Below are 25558 nucleotides of genomic sequence, written 5' to 3' on the forward strand. Positions count from 1 at the left end.
CTTCTATCTTAATTATCGCGTCTACAGTGCCAGACAAGCAGAGGTCTTGCACCGTGGCCGAATTTGATGCTGTCAGTGCCAGGCATCGAATAATGGAACTCGGCGGCCATATAGAAGTTGAGACTGATCACGCGATGTGCGACCATGCGAGGAACCTGTCGGACAGGAGACAGTAGTACTTCGTTAGTATTTGCGGTCCATCTTTAGCTCAGAAGGGTTGCAACAACTGGGTGAAGCACTCACGTCGCAACTAAACCACCGCGAAAACTAAACACCAAGTGAAGAGCAACAGGAAAGGAGCTTAACTCACAACTAAGGCTTTATTTGTCAAGAAGAGCACTTTTACACAAACACGGGAGAAGAAAAAAAAAAAACACAGAAAAAAAAACAAAGGAACAGCATGTGCTGCAGACGGACCTCAGCTAGCACATGCGCAAAGTAATGAAAGCCCATCAACGTCATCTCATATATGAAATAATTTAATTAGATTTCGAGGTTTTACGTGCCAAAACTAAGATCTGATTATGAGGCACGCCGTGTAGTGGGGACTTCGGATTAATTATGACCGTTGGCCCTCTTTGGCCATCCCTGGCACTTGTGCCAATAAAACCCATATATCATCATCATCACCACCACCACCACCACCACCATATCATCATAAATTATGAATTTATCTGCACTTTAAAGAGTGCACATAAATCTAATACACGAGCGCTTTTGCAATTCGCCCATCACATAGAAATACAGCCGCCGCGGTGGGGACGGAACTCAGTGTGGCAAGTAAGGCTGTAATTTAATCAAGTTTAGTCTTTATTCCACTAGCGAAATCATGCTTAATACCTGCCAGAAACCAGCTCACTATCATCAACGCAGCGATAAAAGATTGCAAATAGCGCCTTTGTTAACCAGCGCGCACTATGTACTGATCATGCCGAAATGTACTGGAAATGAGAGGTTGATTCTATCGCGGCAACAACGCAGGCTTCTTTTTTTCCAGCCACTTGTCGCTTCTTAATGCTGAACCGATGGATCGGCTTGTCCAGAAGAAGTCTGCCCTGGGGAAAGCCTTGTCGAGAACCAATCGACAATATCTTTGAGTACCTGTTGCCGAACGTCTTCGGGTTCGCACAATAGATCGTGGTACGCTCCAAGATAGGTCTGTGCAAAGTAAAAGAGAAAAGAACGAAGAAATTGCAATGTGGACGTCTGTATTCACTCCTATTACATTCCGTCAATAAACAAGAAAAAAAATACTAGCCAGCAGCGGGTCACAATGCAAAAAGCGACCTTGTGTAGAGATTTCGGTGGGTTACAAAAAAATCGCAGGTGGTCTATCGACTCGTTTTAATGCCCCATTACAACATGCTTAGAGAGGGGCCATAGCGAATAGTTCCGAGATAGTTTCGGCCACTATAGGTTTATTTAACGTGCACCCAAGCGCTGCGAATGAACGTCTTTCACACAACCGCATGACTGCACAGCGCAAAAGACGAGGACAGACGAAAGGACACTGCGCTTGTGTTGTGTCCTTTCTTCTGTCCTCCTCTTTCGCGTTGTCCAGTCACGTCGAAATTGAATTACCAACTCGCCCAAGCTTCCACCTTACCACTTTCACACTCCGCAACTATTGAAACGCGGCCGCCTCGGGCGGGAGTCGAGCCCAATACCTCGCGCCCGGCATCACCCCACTATGGCTACTGAGCAACCACGTCGGTTACCTGCTGGTCAAAATTATTCGTATTCACCTTCCAGTATGGCATGCTCATGGCTCATGGTGTAGCCTCGGTGCGCCAAACAATCTGCGAGTTCGTCGGTCCACTCTTGTCAAAGCCAGAGCGAGGAGTCAGAATTTCAATTAAAGGCGTGCCTATAAACTAACTTTGATAATTCCCAAAACAGTCACGTTCAACCTATCCGGGCATTTTCCGATCCCTTTCTTCGCACTTCGTGACGTCAACAGGGTCGTGAATCTGACGTCACCTCTGTCGAATCCGTCCGATTGGCCCGTATACGCGAGATACATCTGGTCCGATCCGTCTGCTGGACAACGCCTTTGCCATGTAGTCGCACCCCGGAACACTTAGCTGGTCACACGTTCTATTCAGAGCGGTTTTAAAAAGAAATTCTGGAGTGGAGATGATGTCCTAAAGGTGAAGTCGGCCACCGCCATCTTACTATAGGGAATCGATTAACGTCCACTCCAGAGTTTGTGTTTTCAAAACCTCCTTGGCCCTCTCCTCCTTGTCTAGCTTGCCTGTCATGCGCAATCAAACGATTTCCGCATCGCGTAGCGCGTTTTGAACTGAACGTCACGTGTAGTGGCAACGGCATGTGAACTAAAGGTGCGGAGTTTTGATAATCGGAATCTTATGACAATGAATAGGATTTTTTATTGGCATCCTCTTTGAAACAGGGCGGCGACAAACGGTCACCTAGCCTGCTTGATCTAATCAGATTTTGCTTCAATTCTTGCAGTCTAGCACTTTGCCTATCTCTCCTCATTAAAACCTTTATCTCCGCACTGTACAGTTACCTATGCCTGTAACCGCCCCGCTTTACCGATCTCTTTCCTGCCTTTTTTTTCCCCCCGATACTCTGAACGTGTCTTGCCTATCTCGACTGCTGACCAGTTAATACTTCCGTGAGCATTCAATCTCAGTGCCTCTGGAAGCTGGAAGTTTGTTTTCAAACAGGAGCGTCAACGCGACGTTCAATAATGACGTAGCATCCACGTGTCTTCTCGAGAAATGCGCATCGAGGAAGTTAGAGCGGCAGTGGAGAGGGTAGCGAAGGCGAGAGGGCAACAGCTCGCCCACCTTCGAGCTCAGAGTTGTTTAGGGGCCCCGTAAGTGTTCTAACAGTAGACACGCGATAAGGTCAAAGTGTTTACCTTCATGGTCTTATCCTTGCTGGGAGCTTTATCGAAGAATACCTTCGAGCCTTCCGGGTCGCAGACCTTGTCGGCAGTACCGTGCTGTATGAGAAGCGGCAGCTCCACGGAGTTCACGTGTTCCACTGCACTCTGCGAAGAACAATAGATATCGTATGCACTCGATTCTAAAGCGCAATTTCTTTTTATCCCCGACAGAAATTCGCTAGAATATGACGAGCACTTTAGAATCGACTGTGAAACCAATTCTACAATTGGTGGTATCGAAATCTCACTTACCAACGTAGAACCCCGTCTGCCAAGGTCTGCGAGGGGTTTAATACCCCATTCATACGGGACACATTCGATGGTGATTGAGTCCGATCGGGATCGAGTTTCTCGATCGTCATCGGCTCTCTCTGGCAGCTTACGTAAAAGAGGCAATCGCGTTCGAGCAATTCGGTCCCGATCGGGCCCGATCGCGATAGAAAGTGCTCCGCGTGAGACCGATATTAGAAATGCGCGGTCTGAAATTCCATAAACAGAATCGAAGATTACACTCTCCTGGCAGTTATTAGTGATAAAGAAGCCTCAGACAGTGACGTCGATTGATTCCTGGTCCACTGTGGCTCGGATGCAATGAAATGTATGGTTGCGATTGAAAACCAAATGGGTATTTCTCTATCTTATCATGAATATGTGGTAAAAAAAATCAGGAGTATCGCGTTTTGTATTTTTTGAAGTATGAAAATATTTCTACGGACGGCGCAAGCGCGATCAGCGAGGGAATGCGCTCTCCTGAAGGCGCCCAGTGCAGTGACGGTGACGATTGTTGTGTCAATTCCAGGCCTAACTGCACGCCTTTAGGACCTCTCTTTAGCTTCTCTCTGGCGTTCAGCGAGGCCGTCGCGCCACACACTGAGACTCACCTCGAGTGCCGGGATGATGGCCGCCGCCCATCCGGCGCATGCGCTGCCGTGGTAGCGGAGTGGGTCGTTCACGAAGTGGCGCACGGCCTCGGGGTCCCTGGACAGCAACTCCGGATCAAGAGTGCCCACGGGAAACGACGGCAAGACGAAACCGAGAACGCGAGCCAGGGTCCTCTGTTGGGAAGCACATGGCGTTTGCGAAGTTGACTGAATTATTTGCGAAGGTTATTTTATAAAGCGAAGCATTCTTTGCCTATAGCCCATCACAATTTCGCGTCTGTCAGTCGGTATAGTTTGGTCGAACCGTGGGTTAGTATACCTACCTAGCTACATACATCCATGCATACCTGCCTACATTCATGCATGCATACATACCTGCTACATGCATACCTCGCCGTGTGTTGATGACTACGTCGTGTTCTCTCTTTCTGTAGCACACACACACACACACACACACACACACACACACACACACACACACACACACACACACACACACACACACACACACACACACACGCACACGCACGCACGCACGCACGTACACCCGACCACAAAAGATTACGGAACACGGGATCTAAGAAAACGTTCAATTCCCGAGCACCCTGTAGCAGCAGCCAGTAAAACAGCAATGTCGTTAGCATATTCTAGTTGAGGCCCGAAATGCAAATACCAGGCTGCGTTGTGAGGACGTGCCGGGTGTACGTACGTACAGTCAACCGTAAAAGTTTACGGACCACTGGATCCGAAAATAAAAAAGCTGAAAATCTCCAGCCTGGGAACACAGCCCGGTATTTGCACTTCCAGCCTGCACTAGTACATGTGAACAACATAGTGCTGTAAGGTTTTACTGGCTACAGTCACAAACAGCTCGGATATTCACCGTTTTCTCTGATCCCGCGGTCCGTAAACTTTTGCGATTGACTGTACGTCCATTGGTCTTTCTCTGACGCTGCTAGTAATAACGATGTCATCTTGAAGCTTTCTTTTTCGTGAACTCACCCTGAACCAGGTGGCCAGTTCCTTGTCGATTCCGAGTAAAGGTGCCACCAGAACCAGGCCGGCGAAATCGTCGCGCCTTCTTTGCGCTGCGATGACCACCAGCAGTCCACCCTACACGAGATCGGTCATCCCCCGATCACAACAGTTTTCCAAGCACAAGATCCAAGAAACAAAAAAAAATAAAAATGCGACAGGTCCAACTTACCTTGTTGAAATCTACATACTGTGGAGCTTCGTTTAAATGTATAAAGAGTGCCCAATCAAACCTGTGTTTTTTCTGGTGCTATTGCAATGTCACTTCATACCAAAGTTATTCGTGCCCAAACCACATCATCCACCTTACAAGCTTTCCAAACGCAGCGTCTTCGCACTTGGTGGGGGGCGCGCGGCCATGTTACGCAACGATCATTCCCAAAGAGTCAGTTGCCGTTGGCACTATAGAAATATACGTGCGATTGTGGCCTAATGGTTAGAGCGTCGGTCTGCAGGGCTGAGGGACCGAGGCTCGATGCTGCCATCGGGCACCTAATTCGATTCCTTGTTCTACAGCGAAGCTGTTGCCTTCTAGTTGGTCGGGATGTTTTGCGGCGTGCTCACCCAGAAAACGACAGCTGGAAAAGGGGTGTTTGAGTTTCCGGGTAACAGAATTATATTTTCTCGTATATTCGAATTAAAATCCGATGCTAGCATGTCTGCAGGTTGTGTGTAAGTCGTACTTTACGAATTTCCTCGCCCATTTTACTTTGAGAAATTATATTAGTTCAATAACGCGCTTACGCTACGCGGAGGGCCTACAAGAATGAGGACGTATGCTGCACTTCCGCACACGTGCGTGCGCGAGTGACGTACGTCGCTTGTACCAGCACCCCAACGTCAGTTGGGGTCAGTTGGGGTGCTGGTACAAGCGACTTGTACTTGTCTGGTGTACTTGGTGCTGGTACAAGCGACTTGTCTTGTATTTGTACTTGTCTGGTGTACTTGGTGCTGGTACAAGTGACTTGTACTTGTCTTTTAATTGTACTTGTCTGGTGTACTTGGTGCTGGTACAAGCGACTTGTACTTGTACTTGTCCAATGTCCGAGCTTCGCTGTGCTTTCACAGGATGTAATGGAGGCGGATTTTTTTTAAGTGTGAGCTACTCGGCAAGGCAGCAGAAGCAGCCACGGTCAGGAAAGACAGCAGGCTTCGCTTTGAATTTAAATGTCTTCCTGGATCTATTCACATCACGATTAGACACTGGGAGCTCTGGACACTGGAACTTATGCGACGTTATCGCAGTTGGGCGAGCAGCCCTTCTCTCTGCCTGACAGCCATACGTACGTGCATGTGGACAAAGATGACTTGCCGACGCCGCGCACTGCCAAAAAAAAATAATTCAAAGCTGCGATATCATTATGAGGCATGTCGTAGGGAGGGACTCCGGATTCATTTTAACCGCTTAGGGTTCTCTTAACTTGCTCCCAATGCACTGGTACAGGGGCGTCTTCTTTTTTTTTTTTTTTTTTTGCATTTCGCCCACATCGAAATGCGGCTGCTGCAGCCGGGACTTCGTCCCGCTCCCATCGGGCTTATCAGCTGAACGCCAAAACCACTGCGCCACTACGGTGGGTGACGCGCCCTGTACCTTCAGTTATGCTTCGTGCACGCGCTCTGCTGTTCGTGTTTCGTTTGACCTCGATAGTACAACACTGTTCGCACCGCGCGCAATCTAATACACGCTTCCATCACTATGCTAGACTTGGCAACAAGGTTTAATAATTTTCCAATACTGTAAACGCGTCTTGCGCCGAGCTAGAGCTTGATAACAGTGGTAATCCGGTGTAAACGGAACACCGACAAAAGAAAAAAAGCGACGAAGTGGGTCAACATTTTTTTCCTTTCCTCAATGACTTAAACAAGTTACTATAGGCCTCTACTCTTCAGTCCAATCAGATCCCCAGATACTAAAACGCTGCTATGTCGAGCTTCACAAATAATACAATTTGAAAGTTCTACGTAGAAGTGTCTCTATAGATCGTTATTGCATTTTAAAGCTTCCTTTTTTCGTGTACTTATTTTTATGACAACGGCGCACTGACCATGGAATGGCCCACGAGGTAGACAGGCTTTTTGGAGAACTTTGACCGCTCCGTGTCCACGTGCTTGAGGATGTCGTCAACGTACACGTCGGCGGACTTGACCATCGCACGACGCCCTTCGCTCATGCCGTGGCCGACTGCGAGGATACAAGTGTCCCATTTCTCGCTTACGGCTTTTATACAATGTACAGTCGACTGCACAAGTCTGCGGAGCACTGGTTCCTCCGCGAAAGCTGTATTTCCGCACATCATGAGCGCGCAGCCCATAAAGGAGCACAGCATTATGTCAACGGCGCAAAGCACTGCAATATGCATATGCAAGCTTCTTAGCGCAAACACGGGCCCTGTAAGCTCATCAGAGGCGACGTTATTTTTGTTCTAAATAAATAAAGAAACCAGAAAGTATGCGTTGAATATTATCTCAAGTACTCTGAACTTGAATATGTGAGCGGTACTTAAAAAAAAATATTGTCGAGATACTTAAAATAACACCTCTAACGAAGACAAGTAAAAAAACATTGGCTCCAGGCTGAGGCCTCCCTTGCTCACCCACTTTGGTCACAGTTCGTCGTTTAATAAGCATAGATTAGTTTGCATTGACGTCATCATGGGCGCAATCTTGGTGCACTAGAACATCGAGAAGCTGCGTATAAACAAGAAACGTGACAGCATGGCAGGGCTCTGATGATTACAAGTTCAATTGTCGAAACGCTGGCAACAGACTGAGACATCGCTTGTTATAGACCACTCTCGGTGACGTAATGCTCTGATTGGCTCAAAAAGCCGCCATTACGAATTTTGAGACTATGGCGGAATTTTAAGATCTCCAGGGTGTAGCACCTCCCGATCACTTTGAGTCTTCGTCTTCCTGTAAAATCGTTCTCGTCGCATAGATCACAACGCGAACCAAAGCGTAACGGAAGGAAGGAGGAATGGATGGAACATACGCTATTTAGAGTTCCTAACACTTGTCGCAGTAAAACGTCCAATAAAGAATTATTTGCGTGGAACATTACTGCGGTTCACTTACCGTGGTCGTGAGCGAACACGTAGCAGCCGAGTCCTACCAAGGCCCGGGCCAAGGTGTCGTAGCTAGGGTCGTGGCAGTGCTCGGCGTAGCCGTGTGCAAGGAACACCAGCGCCCTGCATAGTCAAATATAGCGAGGTGTTAGCTTGTGCAGCAGACAAGCGCTGCTGACCACATTTTGACTCGCAATGTTGTGCGCAACTAAAAGTAAGGAAAAAAATGCAAACCAAACACACATCTTGGAATCTATATGAAGCGAAACTTTCGTTAAGCGGGTAATTAAATGCTATTAGTTCGCCCATGTTCATTCCTGTGTCCACGTTAAGGAACCCCAGGTGGTCCAAATTCTTCCGGTTTACCCCACTACGGCGTGCCTCATAATCAGATCATGGTTTTGGCACGTAAAACTCCATAATTCATTCCTGCGTCTTTGGTGTACGGGAAACGGGCCACGTGAGAGCACGTGCTACTACGTCACACTGCGTCGCACTACGTCACACAACGTCATACGACGTCACACTGCGTAGCATGGATGCGCGATGTGACGCACGCGGCGATCATCTCAAAGAGCTATAGTCGGTGACAACCTAAAAATTACAAAGAAGCTCCACCCACAAAAACGCAGTGCACCTGCTCTTCGCGTCCGAAAGAGAGCTGAACCAGCTTGAGTCCGCCAAAAACTTAATGACATTTGGTCGGCTAATGTAAATGCTAGGCTAATTACAAAATGAAAGTTAGTTGCTTCAAGCTAAAATATTACCTTTGGCTGACCAGTGACATCAGGATCGCCTATAAAATGTGCCTAGACGTTCAGGTTTCACCTTGAAACCAGTGACGAAATTAGACCTATCTTTACGGGGAAAGAAACAGTTGTTTCAAACACGCAAAACCGCTTGACGTCAGGTAGATATGCGAATTAATTGGCTGGCGCATCTATGCAAATTTTGTTTTAGTTGGACAGTTTACATGTAACCTTGTAATTCTTAAGTTTCGATGACTAGGTGGCGTTGGCACGCTGGAGGTGCTCGTGCGATTGTGGCCTAAAGGTTATAGCATCGGGTTGCTGTGCTCTGAGGGACTGAGGTTCGATCCAACCATTGTGCACGTAATTCGATTTTCTTTTAAGTGCGAGCTGTTTGGGCAGACAGCAACAGCAGTCACGTTCAGGAAAACACGGGAAGGTTCGCAAATAAAGCTTCGCTTTGAAACTGACACGTCCAATTTCTCGCACCTTGTTGCACGATCTCACTTGAGGATCTGAACCGTAGTGTTTTATCGGTCCTTCAACGAGGCATATTTACAACCAACTGTCGTTAGCACGTAGTTTCCATTTTACTCTCAAAAGAGAATTTCACTTTGTCCGCAAACTTCTTACCGTTGACAGATTACCGGTTTACTCAAGCCATGAACGGCAGTAACAAAGCTATTAGCGACCTCTCAATTGCGACGCTTTGTTCATTTAGTAATGTGTTCGAGAAGTTTTTGTGTTGCGTGAACGTTTTCGTCGAAGGAAAAGCATAAACGGGCTGCGTTATAACTGTTATGTAACTACCTACGCTTTACACCAGCCGATAAGTAGAATTTGGTAGGTCACTGCAATGTTGGCTTTACCCGCCGAGGTAAATCGTTGCACTGCTGAGCTCGTTGTCGCAGGTTCAATTTCGGCAGCGGCGTTAATCGTGTTGCTGACAAAATTTATCCCACCAGTGAAGTAGAATGCGCCGGTTAACTGCACTAATAGCTCTGTGTTTATCTGGTTAAGTTCCGCGTCACCAGGTGGCATCACTACTCCAGCCGCCCACATTTATGCCCGCCGCTCACCCCGCGATCCGCCCAAACTGCCCATGTCTGCCGGAATACCGGACAAGCTATAAAGCTCTCTATAATCAGACCCTGGTTTTGGCACGTCAAACCCCACAATTTATTTATTTCTGTGTTTTTGAAACACAAGCTTTGTGTACTCTCTGGTTAAACCATGCGTCACAAGGTGTCGAGCGTCGCTGCCTGCCGGACAGCTCTCCGGTAACCCGGCCTTTCACAAATGGTAACACGTTTACGGACATGCGCGGACGTGGAGCACCGCATTCGGAAGCAGCCACGGCCATACTTATGACGTTCACTTATGCTTTTTGCGCTCTTCTTCTTGGGCCTTGTATGACACGGCGAATGTGTACTGCTCACTAGCCAATTTCATTTCCCTTATCTATGATGTTCTTCTCTGACTGAACGCCCGGTATCAATTGATATAATATAGCAAAGCTATTTCTATATTTCTTGTGTATGCACTCTGTATTCTAAAACTTAGTAGCTTCTCTTTACGTTGGTACGTTCTATCTTGTGGAGAAAAATGCTAAAGTTGCCTTGTTCCTTTCTTCTTTTTTTTTTTTTTTTTTTTGTGGAGAACAATGTTAATGTTGTCTTGCAACTTTTTTTTTCAACTGGAATCACATTTTCAGGCATTCCAGAGTTACTTTTTTCTTAGTACCTGTACTGTTTTAACTGTGCACAGACTGCTGTTTACTCTGCCATTGGCTTGTAGGGTATTTGGGGTCAATTTACCTTTTAGCCCAAAATGGCCATTCGGCGTGTACAGTGGAGAAAAAGATTGATTGATTGATTGATTGATTGATTGATTGATTGATTGATTGATTGATTGATTGATTGATTGATTGATGTCATGATGTTCCAGAAACGACACTATAAGGCGAAATTCACGATGTGAAATCGTAGTCTTTGAACATGGCGCCGGAGAAGTTAGTGCGTGAGAAAAAATCGCGCGAAAATCTGTAGCCCGTTCAAACGATAGAGATCGTATAGGTCTCTCCAGTCATCAAAGGAAATGAGCTGCAATTTTAAACCTGCAAAAAGTGAAGGTGATTGAAAGGGTGTTGTCAGCAGAGCTAGGTCTGACCGAAACAGCAAATTGTTTTAGGCACAAATAATGAAAGAAATTACGTGTTTTCAAGATTCCCTCGCTACTCGTGGAACGTGACGTCATACGCGCCTCTCTGTCACTTTGGTGTTCACGCATCGCGCTGCGCTTTCCTCTCTCATTTCCCCCTACATTCGAGTATGTTAGGCCTCTTGATAGGTTCTCTTTGTGGCATTTTCTTTTCTTTCGGTAGCCGTATAAAGGTGCCCAGGTAGCATTGAGCCCCGTCTGACATCATAGTTTGTCCCCCAAGTCGGATGATGTCAAGTTATTTATCTAAATTAAAGTTCCATGTAACATACTTTGCTGTTTGTTGACGCATGAAAAAACTAGGCATAGGTTGGTTTAGGTGTACAGAATTGCAAATGCTGTAAATCTGAATATTTTGGCACCACTGAACGGTTCCTTAAAACAAGACTACGCATCGTCAGTGTGTGGGTGGTTCTACATAACGACAGCTACAGGGTATGCTGCATAGCGACATAACAGTCGATCGTGTTTGCATTGTATCGTGCTTAACATCAACGACCAAAAAGCAGCGCTGTGCTGTTGCCTCTCAATTGACCAAAAGTGCATAGCGTTGAACAATTGTAGACAGGTACGCGGTCTCCAGCAGACCCCGACATGCAGACAGCAGCACTAGAGAGCATCACTGGATCGTAATAGCTCACAGATTATTATCAGGTAGAAGTGATGTGTATGTTCATCAACAATCATCGAAGATTATGATCTCGGAATGTACAATGTTCAACTCTATGGCATCACGAGATCCCATCGTCATTCGAGTGAAACATGAGGACCTTCAAGCTTTTTTACATGTCGCATCTGCCAAAATGTGGCCTCCACGGTCATGAATCAACCCCACAACCTTGTATTCAACAGGAGAACGACAGAGCCACTGAGCCGCCAAGACGGATCAACGGCAAGGGTGGCTTTGTCGATGCCGCTGTGCCTTTCCTCATTAACTGTCGATGATCCGTCGTTAGTCGCTTTCAGTTGCCTAAAGCCTCTTCATATGACAGTGTCAGCAGCGACAAAATCTAAAGCTAAATTAGAAATGTACTTTCCTGGATGCGCATACACATAGCTTTCTTCACAAATCATTGCACACTGTACTGTACCTCGGTTCTGATTCGCCCCTCCAAGACTTGCAGACGATCTTGTGGTTGTCGCCATTGTAGAAGAAACTGCTGTCGTCAACTTTGACGTCCGAGCTCGGTGCTGTCGCAGAAGCGCTCATTCTGACGCGCCTTCAAGAGCAGTCGGTGCGATAATGATGAAGGTGACAATGGGCCATTGTACAGGGGTGTCGCGATGGCGATGGTGATCGTGCTTCCGTTGCAGTTTTGAATTTAGGTATCGCCGTTTCGCGATCACATTCCTGATATTTACCCCCCAAAAAATTAAAAAAAAACGAATCCTTTGTGAAACGAAATATGAAGTGAATCCGCTATCATCTTCCTCGCTTTTACCACACAGTATAGCAGCGAACCCCACAAGGGTGGGAATCCAGGTTGTGCGATAGTATATCGCTGACAATCTGCACGTCCTACTTTTGGCTCTGTCCTCTGTCTGTCCGGTCTTCTCTAACAGTTGCGTCTGCTTATCGAGCGCTGTGTCGGGCACTGTAATCTCATAGCAGGGGGGAAAGCTACAATGGCTGTCATACTTACACCCTTTTTGTTGTTGTTGTTGTTGTTGTTGTTGTTGTTGTTGTTGTTGCTGTTGCTGTTGTTGTTGTTGTTGTTGTTGTTGTTGTTGTTGTTGTTGTTGTTGTTGTTGCTGTTGTTGTTGTTGTTGTTGTTGTTGTTGTTGTTGTTGTTGTTGTTGTTGTTGTTGTTGTTGTTGTTGTTGTTGTTGTTGTTGTTGTTGTTGTTGTTGTTGTTGTTGTTGTTGTTGTTGTTGTTGTTGTTGTTGTTGTTGTTGTTGTTGTTGTTGTTCAAGAAAAATAGGGCACATATCATTGATATTGGAGACTGACCACATATTATTAGAGACTTGAACACCTTCCAACTTTTTTAGAAAACGTTGGCACCTTCACATTCTTGCTTGCTTGCCTCCGAGAGTCGCTCATACCCACTATTGGCCAGGAATCGGGTGATTTAAGAGAGAGATTATACGAGTCTAAAAAGAAGCACTATTGAGAAATTTTGAGTAGCTAGAATTTAGATTCTTTAAATTGACGTCGTGTTTCTTCTTTTATGAGTGAATGTGTGTATAGTGGGCTTGGCTGAAAAGTGGTGAAGGTATGCGCCACAACACGAGTGGGAATTTTGAGAACGAAATGTTGCAGCCGATACCATTAACTAAGACTTGCACTTAGAGAACCAACTCAGCGCAACTCCTTGCCCCAGGCTAACCGTGGGCAGAATCAGTCATTCTAAATTTACGTTTCACCTCTGAAGTACTGAATTACGAAACGTTGGGGCCCATTGATTTTTTTTACCGTGTCTTAGCGTACTATTTGCATTGAATGCGGGTGTACTTCGATGCAGATGACAAACACGTAATCACGTGTGATGGATGTATAATACAAGATTCTGTGATCTCCTTCTCATTGTTGCCTTACTTTCGGGCAGCTTCTTCTGTTGATTGATTGATTGATTGATTGATTGATTGATTGATTGATTGATTGATTGATTGATTGATTGATTGATTGATTGATTGATTGATTGATTGATTGATTGATAACCTGACTCAGTGAACTTGCTGCGCAAGTCAATTTGAAGTGTTATTTAAGTACGACGATAGTGTGGTGCCGTATCCTAAAGTTAATTTTTTTTCTCTAGGCCACCTTTTTCAACGAGCCTGGGTCCATATTCGTAAGACGTTCTTACGCTAGAACTGCTCATAGGACTGAGTGCATGCCAGCTAAGCATTCAGTTGGAGATCTTAACGATGGCAGCATGCCAATGACAAACGTCACTTACGAAAGAAAAGCTTTCTGAATTCGCCCACTGAATCTCAGAATTGTTTGCGTGAGACAGTTTTCATATCTTGGCACGGCGAATTAAGCATCCAACACCGACGGGAACGGCCCACTGAACGCGCACAAACAACTGCTGCTGACTAAGAAGTGAACGGTTGTTGAACCTGTCGGTGCGTACAATGCAACACCGCAATTACTCGCATAATACTGGCACCCCGCATTAGCAATAAAAAAAATTCCCTCGTGTAATCATCGCATGCTCAAAAATTACTGCCGCGATAGTCGTCTGCTTGTTCCACCGTCAGTGTTGACACCGACTCTGAATAGGTCGGGCGAGAGTCACTTAATTTATACGTTTGGTGACTTAGTGGGTTTAGCTGGTGTCTGCAGATAACAGGCCCTTGCAGTTCCTGCTTGAGTAAAACATGTGCTCTTATTACAGAACGTGAGTTCCCTGTTGAAGTAATATTTTGTACGCGTTTACAGTTGATGGCGTGAGAAACCCGATTTATAGGCACATTCTTATTTTTTTTCAGTTTTCTATTTAGCACCTAGAATGTTCTATCAGAAATTTTCCCCGCCTAATCCCCCCCCCCCCTTCGCATAATTAATTTACAAAAAAAAGTGCGTGCCTTTTATAAGAGTAACGTTAGTGCTTGTCGCAGAAATTTGAGGGGGAAAAAACGAATAGAAGACTAGAAATACACTAGCGCTACTTTCAACAATGGTTCATAAGAAGCCGGATCACGAGTTAATATACCCAAGAAAAAAAAAACTACGAGCCAGCGAGGAATGACAGTTATTTCCGCGATAAGAATAGCGAAGGAGCACAGTGGCCAATGTTATCTGTTGTTGCGGATTCAATTATTAACCTCGTCATTTTGTCTTTATGCCTGTGCTCGTCAAAGCAATTCTGAAACAAAGGCGAACAACCACACCTGCTGCTGTGTGCTGATAAACGGTCATCGCGTGTTTTGTCGACATTGTTGCAGTGCCTCTCTAAGCCTGTCGTTCAGACAATTATTTCTAATAATTCATAGACACATTATACGAGAAAAACTAGGAGGGAAAGCTTAAATTGACGGGTCCCGGTTTCCTACGGTGCGACTATTATAGCGACACGGCAAAATGTAAAAGCACGTAAAAAGTAATTGAAATGACACACGTCATAGAGTAAATTTTGAGCAAATAAGAGCACATCAGAAAGAAATAGGCAAAGTGTGCATTTGAGGAGTTTATGAAAAAAAAAAACGAGCAGTGCGTATATAAATTCAGTAACTATCTACTACTACTACATTCATTATATGCCGCTGTTTATAGCACGACATGCGCAAGAAATACGATCACGAAAGTTAAATAGTCAACCCCTCGCTTCTCAAATCGATAACTCTGATATCTTTGGCTCCGTCGTCCCATTATGTTTATATAAACCATCTAGTCTAAGGGCCCCTTTTAGAACTCCTACGAGAGCTATATGTGGCCCCACCTTTATATAATACCCCATGTATATTTCGTCGTGCAGTAAAGAACTCGTGAACTTGTGGGACGAATCTTTCCTGTTAGCAGAACCTACGGTGTGCTGGGTTTGTGAACAAGTGCCAGATCGATTTTTGAAGTTTCATAAACAGAGATAAGGCCACCTTTGACAAAAATATGGTCCACTTATCGAAACGTCAGCAAGCCTGCTTGAGGCAATTTATCCCTGTTTATACAACTGCTATCTTACCGTGTGCTTCCACCTGTCGGCCCCCACATTCACCAGAGAGTGTTTACTGTATTTGCCAATTCAGTAACATTTAATGACTCGGTTTTCTTCTGAAGCAGCGTTCATGCGGTTGAAGGCATCGCTGTGAGAGTTCCTCCGTCGCTCTGCTGTTCACCGGACGAGCGCGGTTGCACCTTCGGTGTCCCCTCGGTCTCCTCGGTCTCATTGGTGGGAAGCCTCGAGGAGCACCAGTTCACGATGTCTTTCAGGGCTTGCTGCCCGACACCTTCGGGTTCCTTCAGCAGGCTGTGGTACGCGTCGCTGTAGATCTGTTATGCAGGGAGAAAAAAAAAGTATTTTTAGAACAGTTTTTGGTACACTTGTCCAAACACAACTTGACAATAAGGTTTGAAATATGCTTTCATAGGGTGGCAAATCAGATCTACGGAATCCCGCGAGGTGAAGGAAATACCTCGCGCTCTTTTCTGAGAAGCCTGTATGGGTTTCCTTTGTAGCTTCTTGTCGACACAGGAAAGTTCCTGTGCTTCAATTTTTGAGTTCTGAATAGCGACATCGTTTCGTATATGAAACAGAAAAAGCAGAACGCCGACAAATGTGGTGGTGTCAAAGGGGTGGACGTTCCGGCTTCCACTCGGAAGCCTTGTTCCCTAGGTTCGTTCCCATGTTCCTCGCGTTAGGGAACAAGGCTTGCGTGTAACAATCATAACCAATTTAACCACTAAACTCGTAGGGCACGTTGAATGACACCAGCACCACTTTCTTTGGCAGGATGTCTTGTACTTAAAGATTTTTTAGGATATGACAGTATAATGTATGCTATGCGCGGAAACAGTGTTATATATGGTGTTTCTTTCCATTTCAGGAGTTTAGTAGTCTAAGAAACCAACTTTCCGAGGAACTATGCAGCAAACCAGAATCCCTTGGTTCGTACGTTTCTCCGTGGGCCCAACAACTCTATAATTGACTGATCCGTCATTAGGTGATAAATAAAAGCTTTGTCGATACATTTACCCATGACAGCCATTCTCGCTTTGCTAGCAGCGTATACATCGGGCACATATCGTTTCTTTCAGAAGCTCAGTCACCGACAAATGGACAACGGCCCAATGGTTAGCACGTTGTACGCTTGCTACTTGGAAAGAAAAAAAAAAGAATAGACCTCGTGTTGCCACTTCCCACTGTCACAAATACTACACAACTTTGGAGCGAGACTTGTGCTTGATGACAGCGTAGACAAACGCAAGGCTTTGGGCAAACACTCGGGACAGGACGACACTTCCGATTCTCGAGACATTGTTGCCGTATTAGTATATTTACCAGTATATCAGCGTAATTAGTCCCTGTACCGATGCCACGAATCAATCCACTAATAAATGAACCAATCAAAGCACTTTATCTTCAAACACATAGAAAACGAATACAGAATTATCTGGACCAATAGCCGAGCCAGGTCGTTTTTGGTAGAGCAAAAATAAAATATGCAGGGCGCTGTAGAAATAACATCACAAATAGCCACGATTGAGCATTTTTCGCGGTATAGCTAAAACGGGAAACAGAACTAAACAAAGCAGAATAATTCAGTTACAGATTCTGGTTTCCTGAAAGGACGCAATTCACTACTTTGCTTGCATAGTTTCGTGCTGCCTTAACACCAAGGAGTAACATATTCCAGATTTTTGAACTGCAGAATTCAATTACTCTTTCAATATAGATCACAACAATTTGGCAGATCTTAAAGCTGCCGTTCCAAGCGTGTCTCGTATTGCAGGCCGACAGCAAAGGTTTCGCCGAACCGGAACTTGAACTTTAGCTAGTAAAAAGTCATACGCAAAAGCTCTCAATTAGTGTCCTCACTTTAATTTATCACTATAGCAATCACGAAACTCGATGAGCAAATGTTGAACAAACCAGAAGTGCAGATATCCAAAGCTGCACAGGTTTGGATTCCAAACTGCACAGGCTTCAGCTTGAAGAGCTATCGGTCACTTTAGCGGGTGCTTTCAAGGCATGCAGCGGCACAAATTGGATGCTGTTAAACACCACTACATAGAAAGTTCCACGAACGCTCACCTTGATGCTCTTGTCCCTGCTAGGTGCATTCTTGAAGAAATCAAGCGAGGCATCGGGGTCGCAAAGCTTGTCGCCAGAGCCGTGCTGAATAAACATTGGCAGCTCCACGAGATTGACCTGAGCGTGGGCGGCCTGCGATTGTGGGCGAAGTTAGGGACATTTGATTAGAGTTGTGCTTCACACGTGGCATTCATTACCGCCACGGTTGCAGCTGCAACAAAACAAAACCCCGGTTCAGTTCTAATGGTATTAATGCGAAAGCATTATATGCTCCTTGAAGCCGAAAATCCGGCGTCCGTTGTTATCATTAGATGGTATCAAAACCCACGTGACCAAGTGATGGTCACGTTCTCGGCGCTGGACCTGCCTGTGGTTCGCACTGCGAAATCCGACGCTGAACAGCCAGGGCGTCGAACGAACGGCCTGGCTTGATTGATTAATTGATTGAACAATTAAGACACTCTGCAGCCACCAATGCGAAAAAAAAGAATTAGGTAAAGGGTATTAGGTGGATTAAAGTGGATTAAGGTGATTAAAGTAGATTAAGGTGAATTAAGGTTGGTACAAATTAGAGCAAGGTGTACTAAGGTGGATTAGGGTGGAGGTTTAATTTAAGGTGATAGCTTAGACAAGTCCAAATGCGTTCGCCTTAAAATCACGTACGGATACGTAAATGTACTGTCAATGTTTTTTTCATATAAATGTCAGGCAACACACTCAGGCGAATGAAGAGAAAGCTACATGTTGCTATGGGGGGGCTTGAAACGTCACACTGTGCCACCAAGTTGCTTTGAACTCTCAAGGTTCCGCTTAAGCGTATAAACGTTCTTGTAGGAACGTGTGCTTTATATTGAATTCGTTCACGTAGTTGCTTATGTATTCATTCATTTAACCTTTTTCTTTATTTGAGCGTTGTTCAGTGGGTCCATGTATATGACTGTCACGTAACTTGGATAGGGGGTTTAGGAAGTTTGCAAAGGGTCCACAAGGGAGGAAGTTCGAAGAAACGGCAGAGACGTGGAAATTTGGCGCGCGCGTAATTCGGCATGTGCGTACGAAGTTAAGGAAGTATATTTAATAGACACTCTTTCAACGCTTTAACAAGATACATCAAATGAAAAGTATTAATAACAGAAGCCCTTAGGCGAAAAGGATTGAATGGTTAAGACACTCGGGGAGCCACCAACGCGAGAAAAAACAAAGAATTAGGTAAAGTTGAGCTACTACAGGACAGAATATCAAGGCTATACCCAGCGATATTGTTTCATGAATATGTTGTTCATGATGACAATTATGATGATCAATGGTGACAAATATTATGACGATGGGGAAACTCGGCAGGGTTCCTTTTGCGACTGTATGTTGCGATCACGTGAATGCCGAAATTTCCATTTATGTATCTGTCACCGCCCGGCAGACCTCCGCGAAGCTTGTCTCCGCATCTTCAGCTATAACCTCATGAGATCACTTATACACTTCCTTCAATGGTTTTTTTTTTCTTCAAATATTAACTCCTAAGCAATCCCGCAAAAATTCATCCCACATGTGAAGTCGGATGCAGGCAGAACTGTGTGGACGTGATTTGTTCGTATTCTCGCCGTAAGCTTTCGTAAAACTTTACACTCAATTGATCTATTTCGTTGTGTCGCCCCTGACGGCGAAAAGCACCCGTGAAGTGCGTTTCGAATACAGCGAGATGACATGAAAAATCCAGGATGCAGCATTGACCTATGACAGACCCATGACCCGAGCCGGGTTTGACATCGGGCCGCGGCGGCCGCAGTTCGATGAGGGCGAAATGAAAAAAAAAAATAATAATAAAAAGAAAATCTCGTGAACTTATAGTTAGGCGCACGTTATAGAATCCCAGGTGGTCAACGCTAAGCTGCAGTCCCCTCCCCTACAATGGCGTGCCTCATAATCATATCGTGGTTATGATACGTAAAACCTCAGAATTTAATTTAATGTTAAATTCCGGCCCACGACGCTATCCTACCCCTTAATCACTTTGTTTAAATAAAGAAGAGCATGTTTTTTTTTTTACCCTAACAAACATGAGGAGACGGTTACTTTCGCCCCGTATGAATATGCCGCTTTCTAGCATCTAACCTATCTATAATTTGTTTGCTTGTTGTTGTTGTTTTCATTTTTTGCATATTTCCGCTCAACTTGTTCTCTTATATTTGTTCTACTTTTTTACCTGTATGTTAATGTCATGATATTGCTTTATTTTGCTGCCCTATAGTAATACCTCTCACCACCTAACCTTGACGGGAGGTCCCAATACAGTCGCTAACCATGGCACCTTCTTTTGTATTTCATATCTATGAAAACTTGTAAGCACTTTTAAGCAATAAACTTGATAAACTTACTTATTAAACCGTAATATATTTACCAAAAATTTAACTTTTTATCGCATTTGCAGCAAACCAATCCGCAGCAAACCAACCAACAAACTTGAAAAGCGAATTTGTCTCTGAGCTGTCTTCGGGTCTCTATATACATGTGACGTATTATGTGGCGATCACTTTCGGCTATACTATCGCCACGGCCGTCAGGCACACGCCGATTGGATGTTTGAGCAAAATCAGATGAGCTGATTGGCTGGTTTAGCGCTACGTCACGCGAAGGCGATCATCATCATCATCATCATCATCATCATCATCATCATCATCATCATCAGCCTATATTTTATGTCCACTGCAGGACGAAGGCCTCTCCCTGCGATCTCCAATTACCCCTGTCTTGCGCTAGCGTATTCCAACTTGCGCCTGCAAATTTCCTAACTTCATCATCCCATCTGGTTTTCTGCCGACCTCGACTGCGCTTCCCTTCTCTTGGTATACATTCTGTAACCCTAATGGTCCACCGGTTATCCATCCTACGCATTACATGGCCTGCCCAGCTCCATTTCTTCCGCTTAATGTCAACTAGAATATCGGCTATCCCCGTTTGTTCTCTGATCCACACAGCTCTCTTCCTGTCTCTTAACGTTACTCCTAACATTTTTCGTTCCATCGCTCTTTGTGCGGTCCTTAACTTGTTCTCGAGCTTCTTTGTTAACCTCCAAGTTTCGGCCCCATATGTTAGCACCGGTAGAATTCAATGATTGTACACTTTTCTTTTCAACGACAGTGATAAGCTCCCAGTCAGGATTTGGTAATGCCTGCCGTATGCACTCCAACCCAATTTTATTCTTCTGTAAATTTCTTTCTCGTGATCAGGGTCCCCTGTGAGTAATTGACCTAGATAAACGTACTCCTTTACAGACTCTAGAGGCTGACTGGCGATCCTGAATTCTTGTTCCCTTGCCAGGCTTTAGGCGATAGTGTCGCCTAAAGTGATCGTCCGAGAATACGTCCCCGCTGGACAACGCTTCTGAGAATAGGCCCTCACCTCGAGCGCAGTGATCATCGCTGCCACCCAGCCGGCACACACGCTGCCACGGTAGCGAAGGGGGTCGTTGTTCATCTGCTCGACGGCGACGGGGTCCCGGCACGCCAACTCGACGGCCGTCTTGGCTACGGGAACGCTGGGCAGCAGGCGACCCAGAAGGCGAACGAGGTTAGCCTGTAGAGAAATAAAGCACCCCGCTGGGCACGTGGTACCGGGTTCGAATTCCCATGCCACTATGGCCGCATTTCTGCGCAAGTGGAATGCAATAAGACACTGTCCCGTGGTGAGCTATCCGAGTGCGTTGAAGGAGAAAGGGGGAGCAAAAAAAAAGAAAAGAACAGGTGGTCGAAACTACAGAATTTCATAAAGATTACTCGTTCCTCTACTATAGAAATAGCGTATTTCTTTCTTTCTTATTTAATCAAGTTTCGACATTTTCTACAAAAGTACATGTGCTTGAGTTACTACTGTTCATAACTGCTTAAAATGGTCCATTCGCAAAGCCACGCAGCCATTTGAAGCCAAAGTGGCGAAGCTTAGGCAGATATTAGGCTGCCTGAACCGCTATAGCTCCCGTGCCCGTAGACATTCACATTCCCCAGAGTTATCTCTAGTAATTTATGCAGCAAACTCCATGGTCGAAACTAAACCTTAGCCCGCGTTATGTCTAAACCTCCATTACAATGTCTGCCGGAAACATGGAGGAAAGAAACGAAATAGAAGAGGCCCATGGCGTCACTTTTTTGACGCCGGAAGGGCAGCCGTGTGGGTTAGCCATCTGCAGCCTTTGCCCCTCCACTAAGATCGCCGGAGCAGTTAGGCGCGAGCTTTGAACTTGCATTTCTACGAACCACCGGAAGTGTGTGCTGCTGACGCGCGTCAGCACAAGGCCTGCGAAACTTCTGTAGCAGTTTTAGTGAAGCAGACGCGCTACTGTGTTTTTCCGTGGTACAATGAAGAAGACGACGAAGACCCACGCCGTGATTGCTTGAGTGTATCTGTTGCTGGCTGACACTCACTGACCCAAAACACGACTTTCGAGCTTACACACCACACTCCAAAGTCAGCTTGTCTCGCGAACAGAATGTGCTGCGAGAAATACCTGGGCCGAAAAACCTTATCTCACTTTCCATAAGCCGAGAGCATCACCAAGAGCTTCTGAGCACGATTGCTATGGCAACGTTGATGTTTGGCACACCAGGCCCAGTGCTCCTTTGCGAAAAACACCATGGGACTTCCTTCCGCCACGCACCCTTCAACTGATCCGGGCTAGGCGGGCCCTCTCCTACGCTTTCGTCCTTCCATTGTTGAACACAATGGCGAATGTGGAGGAGAAAATGTACATTCTGTGATGTTTTTTTTTTTAGTTCGCGTTTTATTTCATTGTGAGAGCAAACAAGGAAGGGTGTAGATTTGGGCTCATTAGCAAACCATACGTTAACCGCCTGGACGATCAGTGCAACAAAATAATCCATGCGTGCTTATTTAAGTCTTCCCTTTTAAGGCTTATCTTGTTACGCTGATCTGAACGACAACTGAGCTACGGCAGATGCCTTACAAGATGCACTGTTTCATCAGTCTACGAAGCACCGTGCTTTTAATATTTTAAATAACGTAACAGGACAGATCATTTATAAGCATATTGATAAAGCTCGCTCTGAACAGTGATGGTGTGATATATTCACTACTGCAAGCTGCAGTTAAAGGATATGCGCCTTGTTTTTTTTTTAATTTAAGCGTTCCTTATTACACAGGCTACATAAAAAAACCCCGCAGAAAGTCAACAGTGGCCAAACAATGTAAGGGGTGCCCTAACATAGTCAAGTACCCTTCCTGAAATGTTGGCTCAAAGCTGGGGCCTCCTTATCTTCCCCACCGTTCGTGCACTTCGAGTGCCCAGCTTCCTGCGTATACTTCTGTGTCGTCGCAGAGAAGGTTGCACCGAGTTTACGCCGAGTACGTCTTTAAACTTTAAAGACGTAGACAAAGTGACAGGAAGGGGGCTGGACCATCTTCCAGCCACCTTCCTGTCGCTTTGTCTGTGTCTGCCTCTCGATATTTTTTTTTTCCGTTTTCAAGTTTGCTGGCATTCTCCTAGGAAGACTAGTCACCTTGAACCACGAGAGCTGCGCAATCCCGAAGAGTGGCGCGAGCAGCACCATGCCTTCGAAGTCCTTGGGTCGGCGCTGGACAGCCAGGACGACAAGGAGGCCACCCTGGACAAGGCGGGACCGGCACTAATGACTTTCAGACACTCGACAAAGTCACCAAGAAGAATTGACGAGTGTTCGGCTTTCAGAGTAGGCGAACGCACAATGCACGCAGTTGGGGAGCTTTTCTGGGACGTATCCTGGCAATTGAAACGCCATTGAAACGCCATTGAAACGCCATTGAAACTCAAAAGATATGGACCCCGTCAAGCCTACTTTGTGCTTTTTGTTAACAATATCGACAACGGCATGTTTATGCACTGTTGTCAAATAAACTTTGGCTTCGAAGTTTGACTTTGTACCGTGTCAATTCTAAAGTACTCGCGGTGTGAGAGTGTAGCGCCGGAACAGTCGCCGGGACATCGTGGCAACGCAAGAGGAAAACGCCTTTAAGCCACAGCCGGAGCCTTCTCGTGCAGGATTCGGGGCCCTAACTTTCTCAAAACTAGAAAGACATTTCAAATGAGTGTCTGTCGGGACACCGTGTTCCGTTTCAATGGTTTAACTGGAAGGGTTTGTAGATATAGCCAGGAAACAGTTGTGCGTTAAACAATCTATAGATTGTTTCTATAGAATTCTACAGAATCTATAGTATCTGATTCTAAGATTCTCACCTCTGCTGCATATATCAGAGCAGCTGTGGCGTATTCCACAGTGAGTCCGATATATGTGCTATACAATAGAAACTTTGAATCCAGAGGGGCTAACTGCGATCGGATTTGGTATGTGTGTGTGAAAACATTTTATTTATTGCAATCCTGAGGCTCGATTCTTTCATGCCGAGGCGGGCCTTGGTAGCTGAGACCCATTACTACCAGTGACTACCTTGCTCAGTTAGTTATGTTACTATCTCTATCGTTAACAACTGCAGTTATACTAAGGTAGCAAATGGTGTGACAGGTAGTATAACTACTCTGCAATTTTTAAGAGTGTATGCGCAAATCTCATCTTTAAAGGCCACGCTAACCATTGAGTAGCCCACGAGGTAGACAGGCTTGCCCGGGAACTTGGCCCGGACACTGTCCACGTGGCTCAAGATGTCATCCACGTACACGTCTGCTGACGCCACTGTGGCCCGGGGCCCATCGCTCTTTCCGTGGCCGACTGCGGCGGACAACGTAAAACTGATTCGTAGTCATGGCAACATGGCAACCTAACCGTTTTCAACTGTTCACCTAGCAGCCTAGCCTAACAGCGTAGCGAAAGCTTTGTCCTAGGCTGTCTCACATTATATGTTATACCCATCCATAATCCTCAGAGACAAAAGCACTGAAGTTTGTAATGCCACCCCGCTAAACAGGTGGAGTGGCGGATCGGAGGCGTACATATAATAACGACTGTTCACAATATCGTCTTGTCAGGAAAGGAAACTTCGCCATCCACAATGCGGCTTTCCGTTAAATTCACTTCACTAATCTGCCTGTCACTGGCCGACGATTTCACTATTTCATTCAATGTGATAGTCGTTTAGTTCTTACTGTACAAACTGTTCTAACACATGCATACGTGTCTGATCTCGCTCTACAAAAATGTTGTGCATTCCTGGTATAAGTGCCGAGTTATATGAAAACGCTTCCGAAGAAACTATATGTTCGGTTGTTTCGCTCCACTCCGCATACAATTATGTTGCAGCTGATGACCTGCGCGTTGCCGAGCCGACATTGCAGATTTACAAATCTCTATTTTCTTTCTTTCTTTTTGTTATGTTTATTTTGTCGTTTTGAGAGTTGTATCGAATATTATCAATGCCCGCTGCCGAATCCTTGCATTTCACACTACGTATACCCGTCAGCTCCTGAGTTTCATCTATGAATTGAATCGAACTTAGAATGTTTTACTTATCCTGACACATCTACTTCCAGTTGGTCATGAGTACTGTGCAAGAACTCTATATAGTATTGTGGCAGTAATTTGGTTCTAACTCCCTCGTCAAAGGCGATGAATCGAATCAACGGCTCGCCTCATTGGCTTCAATAATCGACGCCATACTTATTTTATTTCCGCTGCTGTTGACGGTCAGCTCTTTCCAATTTCTTCCCTGTTTTCCTTTATTTTCTTTACTCGTTATCGTCCTGTAATAACAATAATCGAAAGACTAGCACAGAAGTGAAACTGGCTTGTGTTCATCTTTCTTTGTATGTGTCTCGTCTTCTTCAGCACAAACTCATCTCAACATGGCTCAACGTGCAGGTCTAGCTTGCTAGACTTTCACGTCAAAAACTCAGCTTAAGTGCAAGTCTAGCTTGCCCATCGGTTATTCCTCATGCAGTAACAACTCTGGCTCACTCTCACTCGTGCGCTGCTGAGCACGAGGTCGCGGGATCGAATCCCGGCCCCGGCGGCCGCATTTCGATGGAGGCGAAATGCAAAAATGCCCGTGTGCTTGCGTT

At 45.5% G+C, this 25558-nt stretch overlaps 2 protein-coding genes across 2 annotated transcripts; both read right to left on the reverse strand.

Moving 5' to 3' along the window:
- Positions 1-295: 295 nt before the first annotated feature.
- On the reverse strand, positions 296-12143 carry LOC119465838 (monoglyceride lipase-like). Its single transcript, XM_037726310.2, has 7 exons — positions 11959-12143; positions 7909-8021; positions 6879-7015; positions 4801-4911; positions 3799-3972; positions 2891-3022; positions 296-1158 (listed from the first exon to the last, which is right to left on the reverse strand). Exons 1-7 carry the CDS (start codon positions 12075-12077, stop codon positions 1012-1014), a joined length of 933 nt encoding a protein of 310 aa, XP_037582238.1. The 5' UTR covers positions 12078-12143; the 3' UTR covers positions 296-1011.
- A 3413-nt stretch (positions 12144-15556) lies between these two features.
- LOC119431419 (monoglyceride lipase-like) lies at positions 15557-24572 on the reverse strand. The gene is made up of 5 exons (XM_049656815.1): positions 24136-24572; positions 23070-23174; positions 20959-21132; positions 17563-17694; positions 15557-15800 (listed from the first exon to the last, which is right to left on the reverse strand). Exons 1-5 carry the CDS (start codon positions 24136-24138, stop codon positions 15594-15596), a joined length of 621 nt encoding a protein of 206 aa, XP_049512772.1. The 5' UTR covers positions 24139-24572; the 3' UTR covers positions 15557-15593.
- Positions 24573-25558: the final 986 nt, after the last annotated feature.

This window comes from Dermacentor silvarum, chromosome 10, assembly GCF_013339745.2.
Source record: "Dermacentor silvarum isolate Dsil-2018 chromosome 10, BIME_Dsil_1.4, whole genome shotgun sequence".
NCBI classification, from domain to species: domain Eukaryota; kingdom Metazoa; phylum Arthropoda; class Arachnida; order Ixodida; family Ixodidae; genus Dermacentor; species Dermacentor silvarum.

Excerpts from the sequence above, each read along its gene's own strand:
- LOC119431419 (XM_049656815.1), bottom strand. Across the intron at positions 21,133-23,069 it reads CGCAGCTCTCGTGGTTCAAG|GCTAACCTCGTTCGCCTTCT; the intron begins GTGACTAGTCTT and ends ATTTCTCTACAG. Across the intron at positions 17,695-20,958 it reads CGATGATCACTGCGCTCGAG|GCCGCCCACGCTCAGGTCAA; the intron begins GTGAGGGCCTAT and ends CCACAATCGCAG.
- LOC119465838 (XM_037726310.2), bottom strand. The coding sequence starts at position 12,077 with ATGAGCGCTTCTGCGACAGCACCGAGCTCGGACGTCAAAGTTGACGAC. Across the intron at positions 7,016-7,908 it reads CGTGTTCGCTCACGACCACG|TCGGCCACGGCATGAGCGAA; the intron begins GTAAGTGAACCG and ends GTATCCTCGCAG. Across the intron at positions 1,159-2,890 it reads GCAAGGATAAGACCATGAAG|ACCTATCTTGGAGCGTACCA; the intron begins GTAAACACTTTG and ends TACTTTGCACAG.